Source organism: Phalacrocorax carbo, chromosome 3 (assembly GCF_963921805.1).
Source record: "Phalacrocorax carbo chromosome 3, bPhaCar2.1, whole genome shotgun sequence".
Taxonomy (NCBI): Eukaryota; Metazoa; Chordata; class Aves; order Suliformes; family Phalacrocoracidae; genus Phalacrocorax; species Phalacrocorax carbo.
The window spans coordinates 46,276,054-46,289,389 of record NC_087515.1 but is presented as its reverse complement, the minus strand read 5'-3'; the positions used below and the strand labels follow the sequence as shown (position 1 = coordinate 46,289,389).

Below are 13,336 nucleotides of genomic sequence, written 5' to 3'. Positions count from 1 at the left end.
TTTCTGCATCTCTCTCAAAATTCACCTTTTATTGGACATCCGCAAAGCACCCAGCAGTAGCCAAGCAGATGGCTGGGTGGTCCGATTTATAGGCTATATTGCTAATAAACCACCACCCCAAACCCAAGTATTCCCTAACAGGATGCTCTTCCTCCACATTTTTTGTTGCATGTCCTGTAAGCACTGTCATTTTTTGGAGGACAGGCTGACCCTTCAGCTTGTTGAAGCTGACAGAAAGCTTCCCATCCACTTAAGTGAGCTTCAGAAACGGTCCCTATAGCATCTGACCCTTCAGCCACAAATGCTGAGACTAGCTAAAAGAGGCTAAAAAGCCTACAAAAAATATCAGAATTGATGCAAAAGCAAAGCTGGTTTCCTGCACCCCACTTTTCCCAAGAAGCATGAGTTGCATCACCTAAGGGAACCTTTTTCCAGGCCAGTGCCCCGCTGTCTGCATTATTTTTTCCCCAAGGGTTTTGCTGCAGAGAAATGCAATTTACTCTTTTATGTACATAGCCCCAACAGGAAGTTCATGCATCAGCTACCAAAAAAAGAGGTGCTGATGTACTGATGAGGCGATGCTAGTATCAATTTTCTGTTTTGGCAAGCGTGGAGGACGCTGCGACTTGTGATTTTCTTTTTTCCCCTCTGAAGTACTAAAATGAGAGACAACCAGCCTCCCCTTAGGCTTCCGAGTAATTGTAGATTATAACAGTTCCTTGAATGGAAAGCAGTTACCTTACAGTTTCTTAATTTTCACCTTGAATGAGACTTCCTCAGAACAGTTTGAATTGTTCTGGAAAGAAAAATTTTGCAAGGTGCTACATGCATTTCTATAGTCTCTATATATGCTGTATAAACTAAATGAGATAAATTCATTCAAAGCTTAGTGCTTTGTCAGGTTTAAGTGGGTATTTTCATGCCTTGAAGATAATTTGATTCCTATTCATACTGGCATGTAATTATCTCATCTCTGAGTTTACATGTTTTCTTTTCTTCCCATGCAGAAATTACTTCCCTGAAAGAAGCCATTTTTGTTTATACCAGGATGTTACCAGTAGATAACAGACTTCTAAACTTACAGATCTACAAACTTCTTCAGTGCATTCACCAGAAAGACAAGAAGCAAATAAAAAAACTGGTCCAGAATGGATTCCCAAACCTCATTAATTTCACAGAGCCTATGGAAGGATATAGCGCACTTCATTTGGCCTGCAATAAAAATGATGCTGACATGTGCAGCTTTTTGCTGGAACAGGGAGCTCATCCAGATGTCCAGGACAAAATGGGATGTACTCCAGCAATGAAGGCAGCTGAGCTAGGGCATGAGTTGGTTTTGGATTTATTAGTAAAAGCTAAAGCAGACATGACCGCTGTGGATAACGAAGGGAAAGGTAAGTAAAAGGGATCCTTATCAGACCAGAAATACCATAAAAAGACCCCTTAACTGTGTTACACACTTGATACATATGTTGTGTCCAATATGTAGAGAGGAACCATGGTTGAGGGTAATCCTTACAGTTCAAGAGAGGCTGTTGGCCATAAGAGCTTTGATGAAAATGAAAATAATTCTCCCTGAACAGTTTAGGCCTTTAAATCATCAGTCTCTCCAGTACATATCTGAAAGATAACTTGTGATTAAGAATCGTGTTCCTTCCATGACCTGTTGTCACATATTAAATTCTGGTTTATTCCCCAAGTTCAAGGGCCCTAAACTAGAAGTCTTTTTTTGCATGTGTATACCCTAAGAGAAGTTAATGGGTCTCTATTGAAAGAGTTTGCCCATTCAGAAATAACCTTTCTAATAATTTAGTATTGCACCGTAATCCCTGCTGGCTTTCTTTTCAGGTGTTTTGTTTTACTGCATCTTACCTACAAGACGGCACTACCACTGCATGCAAATTGCCTTGGATTATGGTGCAGAAGTTAACAACTGCACTACTGATGGGAAGCCTGTGTTTCTACAAGCCTGTGAGCGAGCTAATGATATTAAAGAAATATGTGTAAATTTCTTGGAAAGAGGAGCAAATCCCAATGCAACAAACCCAGTATGAATATTTCCGTAACTAAAAACATATGTACAGGAGTACAGATTAGTTACCAGATGACTAGAGTATATGACCTTAAATCCCCACATTATAATAAGAAAGCAGTGAAAAGTGCTTAAATCTGTGGCCATGCATATTCCCTTCCTCTGTACCACCCTTTTTTGCAGGAGCAGGGATTTAAGTCTTCTGCTTGAACCATATATCCCAATTTAGATTTTTGTAGATTAAAGTGCTATTATTTTACAAAAACAAAATTAAACTGGGGCAGCTCTTAGGAGTTGCATTTCAGTGTATGTCAGTAGAGCAATGCTGATTTGTACTTTGCCTGGATGTGCCCTACAAGCTTTCACTTAATACCCATGGCTTTTGCTTTGGTCCTAGTCTTGCAGTATCATTCCTAGCTTGTAACTATAGCAAAATGAATGTTTGGACATCCTTATCCCATCCCTTAATGCACATGTCCACTCTGTGCCCTCGGTGTACCTGCAATATGAGAAACCTGCCTTTTTTTCTTTTGGTAACATGATGGGCACATACCTAGTCTCGTAATAGGAAGTTTGCTAGGCCCAGAGAAAGACAGCTATCAGGGAAGAACATATGGTTCAGTGGAAGATATCCATGGCTCACTGCTCTCTGCCCCTCTGTAGTGTGGCAGGTCAGGTACTCTAAGTGTTGCTGTGGGCCAAAACATTAATGGCAGGCGATCCCTGATCCAAGATATACCCTGTTCTTGGGAAGGTCACTGGATGTACCAAAGTCAGCCATTATAAAGAAAATAGGCACTGCTAATCACAAACATGCACTATTGTTTAGAAAGAGAGACAGCACTGATGTGTTAGAATGTGAACTTTTCTTCTCAGGCAGAACAGCAGTGAAATTCCCCAGCTGCTCTGCCTTCCCCATAGCACTCCTGAGTCATAGCTCCTTACACTCTTTCATGATAGAGGTGGTATTTTGTGTTAAATTTTGTAAACATGCATTACAGCATGCACACAGAATAAAGAATTCCTTAACTAAGGAATTGATTTTCATGGGGACTGTTCAAGGGACTCAAGTTACTGATATACGTGAGTCACTAGGATTTGACTGCACATATTTTAGCAGCATTATGACTAGATTCTTAAAGTTTACCTACAAGTGTCTTTGAAACTATTAGACTAGTCTCCTTTTTTTGGTAATACCTAAAAGGACACTTCCAGTTTTATGCCACCTTGCAACAGTAAGATCATATCGTTCCAACATGAATTAGTGTAGAAAAAAAATCTCATTTGTTTTCTTGCTACCTTGCAGGCCACAGGTCGCACAGCCTTGATGGAAGCTGCAAGAGAAGGCGTTCTTGAGCTGGTGCGTGGTCTACTTGAGAGAGGAGCCGATGTTAACCTATTTGACCTGGAACGACACAGTGCTGCACATTTTGCAGCCAAAGGAGGCTTTTTTGAGGTATCATCATTTGTAGTGTTAAAGCATTGCTGCAAAGCCAAACCTGGAGTGTTTGGTTTTTTTGGGGGGTGTGGGGTGTTGGGTGTTTTGGGTTTTTTGTTTGGTTGTTTTTAAGTCTAGTATCTCAGCCAATCAAAGCATAATAATCAGCAATCAAAAGAAACTTCTTTTTAAGTATCAAAGGGAACCCAGCAGTGATAGGATCTCTCATAATCACAGAACCTTTTTTGCCAGGGTACCTCTGAGTGTTGTGTGCTAGTGTGGCTGTCTGGTGTGAACAGCTCCATTGGAGAGCATGTTTCTCTCACAGTGTAGTGTGTCACAGCTGTGTAACTTGGATGAAACATTACCATTATAAGAAGGGCAGATGCAAACAGCCGCAGGTAGCCACTTTCTTCCTTATTCCTCATATCATCTTCAAAGTATATAAAATTATGTGGGTTTGATTGTCCACACATCAGTTACTTTAAGACAGTAGCCTGCGGTAGGCTGGCAGAAGTGAAGATCATCCTCCATGTCTACAACTGAGCAAGGTTTCTATTTCCTCAGTTAAGTAAGAATATTACTATAGAAAACTTGAATGTTATGTGCTCATTGATCAGCTGGGCATGGGAGAGAAGTTCACTATATAAACTGGGAATATATGATATTGCATGTATTTGTAATTCATTCTCACCCATCCCCATCTTAAGAAACAGACAAGACTTTTGTTGGTACTGACTTTGCTTCTCTAGATTTTGAGGATTATTTCAGCTTATAATGGAGACTTGGGCCTGATTGCTATGAATGGTAACACACCACTTCATTACGCTGCGGAGGGAGGATTTGCAAATTGCTGCAAGTTTATAGGACAAAGAGGTACATTAAAAATAAGTCACTTTGCAAGTATCATGTATATCCTTTTTCTGCGCTAAATGAAAAATTGCACTTGGGTAGTTATGAAAGGTTTGACTCTGAGGTATCATGTGGCATATGTAATTCTCATTAAGTGCCTGACATGGGCTATTATGACTTATTTCTACTAATGTGGCTGAGATAAAACATTCCTTAAAGAAAGCAGCAGAAACATGGGTTTGTGTAATTTAGAACTAGACTGTATTAAATGGTTCTGGTTTTAGCTGTTTTTAGAAGTATTGTATTGAATCTTCCAATAGAAAATTGATTTTTAGTCTGCTGATCATTAAAAAAATTATCTCAATGTAGTCATGAAGAAAACCTGGCACCCATGGGCATTGAAACATATTCCAAAGAAGATATGATCATTCACTAACCTAATCAGATAATTATATTGCTTCAAGCTTTGTATGGTGCTCTTGAATCAAAATTTTACATTCTGTTCTTGTGATTCACACACATTTAACTAGTGGCCCATTGCCAAATTACAAGGCTGAGGTATATAACAGTGAGTGACATTTTAATCTTAGTTTGTTTCTCCTTAACATTGCCCACCACTTTTACTTAAAGTATAAAATTTTCACTGAACTTCTGCCTTTGTATACATATTCATGAGTGGACGGATAAGTAAAGCATGGGCTGCCCAATTAATCTCCCTGTGGGAAACAAATACAGACATGTAGCTAACCTTCCAGTCAGAGATCAGTGATGTAGTTCCATCTACTATCGCTATTTCTAGTTAAGACAGTATAAAATTATAGAGCTGTGGCAATTAGTTGCATGTATATTACAAGTGTCTTGTATTATTTAATTAATAATTACTAATTCCACTGCATTATCAGCAAAATTATATCCTTGTTTTTAGGCTGTGATCCTACGTGGACAAACTTATTAACAAAGACCCCAAGAGCCATTGCCAAGGAAGGTGGTTTTAAAGCAGCAGCAGCAGAACTGCGTAAAATTGAAGATAGCTATATAAAACAATTCAAGCCTGGGGCTAAGGAGGACAACCCCTACTGGGCACTGAGGCTATACGACTGGTCCTTAGAGCACCAGGCTGCCCTCCACAAAGCATTTGAGGCTGTTGACCAAGGGGATGGGATAGTAGCTAAAGATGATTTTATATCAATTGTTCAGAAGCAGTGCACCTTTGTGGACGTTGAACAAATACAAACCGTTGCCGAAATGCATGAAGGATCTCACGCTGAGGGAATCAACACTGAAGAATTTTTAAAAGGCTCTAAATACCTGCAGAAAAACTGTCTTATAACATCCTTTGGACCCAAAGGGAAGAAGGGGAAGAAAGGGAAGAAACAAAGAGGCAAAAAAGGCATCACCATCCCCGTGCCGATTTGTGTTATTCCTACAAGCACATGTCCACGTAGGGAAGATGGCTTCCCTGCGTACATGATTGAGGCTATTCAGAGCAGTGCCAACAGCTACCATTTTAACCAGGAACACCCATCTGCCCATCCTGTGCATGATGACCGAGCCTGGTATATAGATGAGCCAAGGAAAATGTACATTAATATTAACTACCTTGTCAGAGCAGGAGACATTCTGTCCCTACAGAAAGCATTTGAAGAGGGTGTGCCAGTAGACACAAAAGATAAATATTACAAAACACCTTTGATGGCTGCATGTGCAAGTGGGAACATAGATATCGTGCAGTATCTTCTGGAGAAAGGGTAAGATCATGTCAGTTTTTTGTTTTTTGGTTTTTTTTTTTAAATTGCTATTTTGGAAAGGCTTTCAAAAGCATAGATTTCCAGTAAACATTTGGATGCAACAGACTATGGTTTCTTTAACATTAAATATTATGTAAATAAAAAAGGTAGTTCTACAAGATCCTGAGTTCAAGAGGGTTAGTTTATTGTTTTTTCACGTTTTAGTAATGGGGAAATAGAAACACCCAAGAGGTAAGCTCCCCAGGTCTGAAATTTTTGGTGCTGTTTGGGCTGTTGATGTTTTGGTCACACACAGAGCACCTACAAATCCAGTCTACTAGAACTGCAGTTAGTTCCTACCCATGTCTCAAATAGTGCATCCTCAAAACTGAACACTCAACATCAGATGAATGATTCTGAGGAAATCTGGCTCAAGTGACTTGCCTGGTATCATCAAGGTACTCCTAGCTGAATCATCAAGGCAATCCCAGACTTCCCTGTTCCACATGCCAGAGCCTTTGCAGGCAAATATTTTAAGGGGATAAGCCTTATAATCACTTTCCTCTGCAGGCTGCACTCACTTTAGGAGTGCCTCAGAAATTTTGTAGCCTACAGACACACTTGTGAAAAATCTCAATGACAACTTAAAAATGAAAGCAATTTAAGAACAATTCAGTCACACTTGTGTAATAGTATAATCTCTTTCATCTTCAGACTTGTAGTCCTACGATCATTCACATGAATGCTTAAATGAACATTTTTCAAAGATACTTACATTAGCTTTACTCTCTACCTATAGCTAGAGTTCATTTTAACATTCATTTCTAAGGATAAGTGGCTATAGTCATTGCTCCAATTCCTGCAAAGACTTAACAGCATCTGGATCTTTACACACCCTGGTAATTACACTGACATTCCTGGATCATATGCGAAGTTGTGTAAATGTGTATATTCAGGTCTTCCAAAGATAAGGATGCAAGAGTTAGCAAATTAATCTAGCAAATTAATCTCTACTGCTTTCATCAAGCCTCACTAGACAGCACTGGAGTCACATCTCATCATATTTAACAGTTAGACCTAGAAATGTAATAACTTAAAAAAAATTTTGAATGTTTAAATATTTTTAAAAAATAGTACCAATTGTGGTTTCTGTCAATTTAAAAAAATCTCAAAGTGGAGAGGAAAGTTATCAATACAGTGTTTAGCTTTGCATCTTTTAGCGTCGTGGACTTTCAGATCCTTTCAGTTCAGCAGGGGAGTTAAAATACTTTTCACAATATAACCTTTTCAATATGGCATCACAAATCCATATCAAATAGACAGCAAAACATGTATTCAGAGCTATAGAAAATGCTGGGGTTTAAACATAAATTGGTGGTATCTGCTTTCTACCTTGTTCCAGAAAGACTCATTAGTAAATTAAATTTGTGCTAAAGGCAAATTCAGTGTTTCATTAGGAAAAAACACTGAAGAATTTTTAAGTCAGTGCTGTGTTGTCCCTGTTCCCCTCGATCAGTTTGTTTCTGATAGAATGAGGTTAGCAAAAGGGATTCAGGGGCAGACAGAATATCAGTACGGGCATGGAGACTGGGTTGAGAGAGAAAACAGAATAAACTAGAACCACTTATTTTGATGAGAAATATAAAGGAAATGAAAACTGCATATGAATTAACCATAACACCTAAGCACCTGAAAGATAACAAAGGTAAAACTGGTAGGTCTGGAGAATTTACTGTAATGAGATCTCACCAAAGGTAGAATTCTAAAAAAGATGAAAAATTTAAACAAGATAAACAGATGAATCCATTCTTTTGATCTAGAGTTTAATATTAACCATCTGACCAGAAGAGCAAAAAAAGCCATCCCTGGAAGCAGCCTCCTTCCATGTCTTTTAGGAAAACATCAGCAGTTTGTCCCTAGAGTAAATAGGACAGTGACCCTAATTCAGTTCAGGACCTCTAGGCTGTCCTAAATACCACAGAAAGTCATTCACTCTGCTTGACCTCATGAGTCCCATCATAAGGTTTTGACTCTGTCTGAACCCACATGTGGCACACATGGGAGATTGCAGATCTGGCTATGGTCACAGACTGCACTTTCTTCAAAGACACAGAGGAACTATACTTCTTTCCTTTTAACATGATTAGGGGGCTCTAGTGGCTCTTGCCCTTGCATGACCCCAGCCCAAAAGCTGCCAAGGCAGTGAGGGGCTTAAGGGGTGGCAATGCTTTTCCCCTCAGCTTCATCCAAAGACAGCATATTGCAAATGTCTCCCCCAGATTAGCCCCTGCATCCTCCAGAACATGCCAATCTTAACCTGGGAGCAGAAACAGATCTAGTTGAGCGACACGGTGGCTGAAAATGTTTTATATTCTCAGATTTTCCAAGACAGACCTTCTCTAACTCATTTGTAAATTGGACAGTAGGCAATTTTGCCACATCTTTTAGAGCACCTGTTCTTGGCCCAAAAGCATTCTTTTTTGAATTCCTTAATCTCCTTCTTGCCATTCTCCATGAAGCTAGACCACAAATACCAGCATCATTTTAGATGACAAAGCTGTCTGAATGCCCATTTTTCTCTGTACCTATGAAAACCTCCATACAGAGGACACAGTGCTGACTTAGAGGGGGATATGATCACCACCCAGGCACACCCTTACAGTTAATGTTCCATGACAAGATACTACAATGGTTTCAGAGTAGCAGTAGCAATATGAAAATATTTGTTTACATTGAATATGCCATTGCAGTGGGCAGTTAACATTGATGGCACTTGGAGCTGTGGATGTTACTGTATCTAGTAGCTAGCTTCCTCTGCCACAGCTTCTCTTATTCTTTTGTAGGGCTGATGTAAACGCAACAGACAATTTCATGTGGACTCCTCTCCATCACGCTTGCTATAACGGATGCCTAGATATTGCTGAACTGCTAGTGAAGGCTGGAGCAGCCGTGGATGCGCCTGCAATTAGCAATGCAACCCCACTGATGAGAGCCATTGAGATCTGCAGATTAGATATTGTCTATTTTTTAATCAATGCAGGTGCTGATATCCAAGCTACAAACAGCAATGGTAAATATCAATGAATCCATGAAAAAGGCCTGTTTCCTTATGTGTATACATAAGGGGGTTTTTATTAAAAAAAAAAAAAACTAAGTTCTTGGAACACTTTCAGAAGTATTCTGAATTTGTGATTGCTATCAGGATTGGAATGAAGGTGAGAGTTAGGTTCAATTCATTTTCTACAGCAGGGAATCATTATTGTAAGTAGACAGCTTCCCTGGGTTTTATGCATCTAGACAATAAAGTAACATGATTAATTACATGATTAAGGAGACTGTTGCTCCTCACAAGATATATACAGAGTTATAAGTGGCTTTAATGGAAAAAATTCTATCCAGTTAATATTTGATGGAAAATTAGATTTTTGTTGTGGCCAGTGTATACTCTGCCACCCATTTAAATCACTTTTTATGGACAGGCAGCACTGGTTTAAAAAAAATTCTTGCTGCTTAACATGTAAATATTGCTGTCTGAGAAAAAATACTTCACAGTAAACAAATCTGAACTGATACTGGAGTGTTTCTTCCTCACAACAGATCCTTCATTCAGTATTATTTCCTTCTGGAGTAATTTAAACAGTTAATGTTTATCATATTTTAAGCTCTTGCTCTAACATAGGAAGGAACATTGCTACATAATGAAGCTTTCCTTCCCAAAACGCCTTATAGGTGAAACCCTGCTTGTAGAAGGGATGCGTATTCTCCATTTCTGTTACCATGTGAAGTTCTAACTCACATGGCAGTTTAGGCTCACAACTACTTTACAGCCACAAGGGTCTCATAAAATCCAGGAGAGTTTTTCCTTTATTACACACTGAAGGTGTTCAGCCCTATTTAAACCATGGTTCTTTCCTTCAGCTCCTTGCCAGCCCCAGAGCAAGTACTGGAAGAGGTCAATACCTACAATAACTTGGTCGACATTCCTAACCTTGTACTATGCTAACCATCTCCCGGTGCTAAATGCTCTCAGAGATCAAATTTACAACCTGCAGAACCAGCGTATTAAGCTGCAAATGTCAGGACATCAAGAGCAAAGCAACCACTGCAAGCATTCCTGCAATATTTGCTTTTAAGGCTCATTCTGCAAGCCCTTATATCTGCAAGCAGTGTTGATGACTGCCAATCCTCACACCAACATCAGGCACGCTGCTGGCACACTGAATGGTTAACAAAATAGAGGCCTAATTCAGTTCAGTGACTGTAGAGTTATTATCCAGTTGCAATAACAAGTGCCAAGGTTCATTTTCATGGCTTATACAGGTTGTTTGTTTTTTTTAAATACAGGAAAGAATGCTCTTGATATTGCAAAAGTATTTGCAGATTCTAGAATAATTGATCTGCTCCAAAATAAACTGGAAAATTTGCCAAAAGTACCAGAAAAAAAAAAGGCAGAGAAAAAAAAAGCTGTGAAGCCAAAGTCAGCTTCTACACTGATGCCTGTAAAGGTACAAGCTGTGAAAAAAGAGGTATGAGAGATGGTAACAGAGGACTGATTTGCCAATTTTTAGTAGAGTGCTTCATTTATTTGCCATCCATGTTTCTCTAAAACTATAAATCAGTTAGTTTTGTTAAAGTGATTATTTTCAGAAGCCAGTACTTGTTCTTGCCAGTACTAGCACTTGTTCATTGGTTGAAATTTTGACTTGTTAATTATATGAACTTCATGTCTTCCCCAGTCCCGCTTAAGAATTATGTCCTGCATCACTGACAGGACACGTTAAAAAGATATTTCCTCCTCTTCTCCCCCTCCTCCTGAAGTTTATGATCATCCAGCTCTGTTGTGGTAAATACTGAACAACTGGTAACCATGATTTCTTAAAGGGAGCACCTGTTTCTTCACAGGATAAGACCAAGGCCCTTCAAATTAGTAGAAAGGCCTTTTTATTCTGTTAATTGAACTCATTGAGGCAGTATCAGGCTTGCTGACTTCTCATTTCCCAGCTTGTCTCACATCCCTTCCTCTTTTACTGTTGACTCAAGGCCTGTTTCTCAAATCCCACACCGGTGCTTGGCTGCTGTACTTCTGAATGCCTTTCTTGAACCCCCTGGGAGCCCAGAATACCTTACCATTGCCCTAGTTCCCAAGCTGATGTCAACCTCTGGGACCGCATCCTAGCTGTCTTATTGTGGATGAGACCTTCCTGATTTACCAGCGGTACATGTTAGTCGGACCCAGGATGCTATTCAGAGAGAAAATGCAATTGTATCTGCACTGCTGGAAGTATCCTTTAGCAGTCCTGCCCTGAATGGTGTAGTAAATACATCCCAGTAGCCAAATGTTGGTTTCCCCGTTCAGAAATGCTTTGAATTTGTCAGGAATAGCCTAAGACTTTCATAGGCAGGCCAATGAAAAACTTTAGGTGCTTATTTATTCATCACCTGGCACAGGATGGGATCACTAGCAGTACTAGGTGATCATCTTGTGCATCTTAAAGTTAATATTTTAGTGTCCAAGAAGGAGACTCATCACCTACCTTTTAAAGGGTTTCCCTCACAAATTTTGGGTATAAAAAAGTTACCAGCTTTAAGAAAAATAGATTCTGAACAGATTAAGACAAATAGACACACAATGAACAGCAAAAGCATCAGAAGATGCAGGATGTGTGCCTTGCTTCCAAATGCAATGTATTTGTATAACTGATAGCTGCTTCTCTTTCAGCCTTCACAGATACCTCTACCAGTTGTGGAAAAATCCATTCTTGAAAAGACAGCACATTCCCTCGAGGACAGCGTTATTTATTTGAACTCTCTGATAACCAGTGGTGCTACTAAGAGAGATGACATAACATTCAAGCCCAGAAAAGTATGTACAGTAGCAAAACATGAGCACAGTTTCACATTAAATTAAAGGTAGACCTTGCTGTAGACTAAAAACTAGAACAATCTGATGAAGCAACTTCACAGTTCAACTACCTTATAGATTATGTGACACAGGCTAGAGAGGTTGCCACAAAACAGTAAACAAAAGGGTTTGCAAAAGCGGGTATATGTATTATATACGTACACATAGATTTATATAAAACAAATTATCATGGAAGTCAAGCTCTTATCAGGTTTTCAAATAGTATTAAAGTGGACCCACAGTAAAATACAAATACAACTACATTCATGGTATGTGTTTTTACACTTAAAGGATAGGAGTCCTTGTGCATGGGACTGGCACCAACTTCTAGTTTGCCTTCTCAATTAATTACCACATGATTACTTGTGTCAGTGACAGTTACTGAACTAAATGGATCACAGTACACTAAATATTTACTTCCTAGATTTAGAATACTGGAAATATAATTTTAGTATCAGGTACTTCTTAATACTCAGTCACAAATATCAAAGCAATAGAAAAAGATCAGAGAGAAGTAATTTTTAACGTTCCCCCCCAAAAAAAGGAAAAGAATACCATTGCTGACTGAGAGGTTTTGTTTGGAGTTTGTTTACCATTTCCCTACCCTGATTTGTGCTAGTTTCTGTAACGGTCTCAGGGGGAATAAGGCTACATTGCCAGTGACTCCACAGCTAATTACTATTTTCCACTCTGAAAATCTTGGGCCTGAGTCAGTCATTCTAAACAATTAGCTTTGGATCTTCTTTCTCACGTTATCCCTAATCTGAGTTTATGGCATGTTATAGATTGGAAGTGACAACAAGAGAATGCTCTGATGCTCTGCTTATGCATACACAAATTGTTGTGGTATCTTCCACTGGGAGGCCACACAAGATTTCTTCTATGCCTTAGGATGGAAAGGAGTGCTAGAATGTGCCTCTATTTGGCTAACAGTATTTTCTTAATGCTTCAGTTGCAGAAGTCATGTCCAGATTAACTACAAATACCTTTATTTTCTAGATTTGGGCCCCTGAAGCTGCAACAAAGGAACTAGTAAAAAAGCAAGAATTGCTCCGTGAAAGCTTTACTCTTGATGGCCACTCAGAAAGCCTCAAGACCCCCTTTAATAGAAAAGTTACGGAATAAGCATACCAGCTGTAAGACGCTACTTCAACACTTATTTTGAGGAGGAAAAAAAAAGATCTAAAAGGCTATTCCTCTGTAAGGAAGGAATCATGCAGAGCTCAGTAAATGTATCTAAGTTATGATGTAAAAAAAATGTAGCAAGTCCTTCCTCTGTAGATTATGTTGCTTACACACAATCTTCTGCTAAGGACTTAGTCTGGAAAAAGGTTTATCCTCATGTGATTTTAAGTCTCAGAGTCTCAGCATAGTTCATGGAGTGG

The 13,336-nt window shown here is 39.2% G+C and overlaps 1 protein-coding gene across 1 annotated transcript; it reads left to right on the top strand.

The window, feature by feature from the left end:
* The first annotated feature begins 1,048 nt into the window (after positions 1-1,048).
* On the top strand, positions 1,049-13,076 carry ANKEF1 (ankyrin repeat and EF-hand domain containing 1). The gene is made up of 9 exons (XM_009505482.1): positions 1,049-1,394; positions 1,849-2,048; positions 3,339-3,488; positions 4,223-4,346; positions 5,248-6,070; positions 8,893-9,119; positions 10,394-10,575; positions 11,769-11,912; positions 12,951-13,076. The coding sequence occupies exons 1-9, from the start codon at positions 1,049-1,051 to the stop codon at positions 13,074-13,076; spliced, it is 2,322 nt and encodes a 773-aa protein (XP_009503777.1).
* The last annotated feature ends 260 nt before the right edge of the window (positions 13,077-13,336 follow it).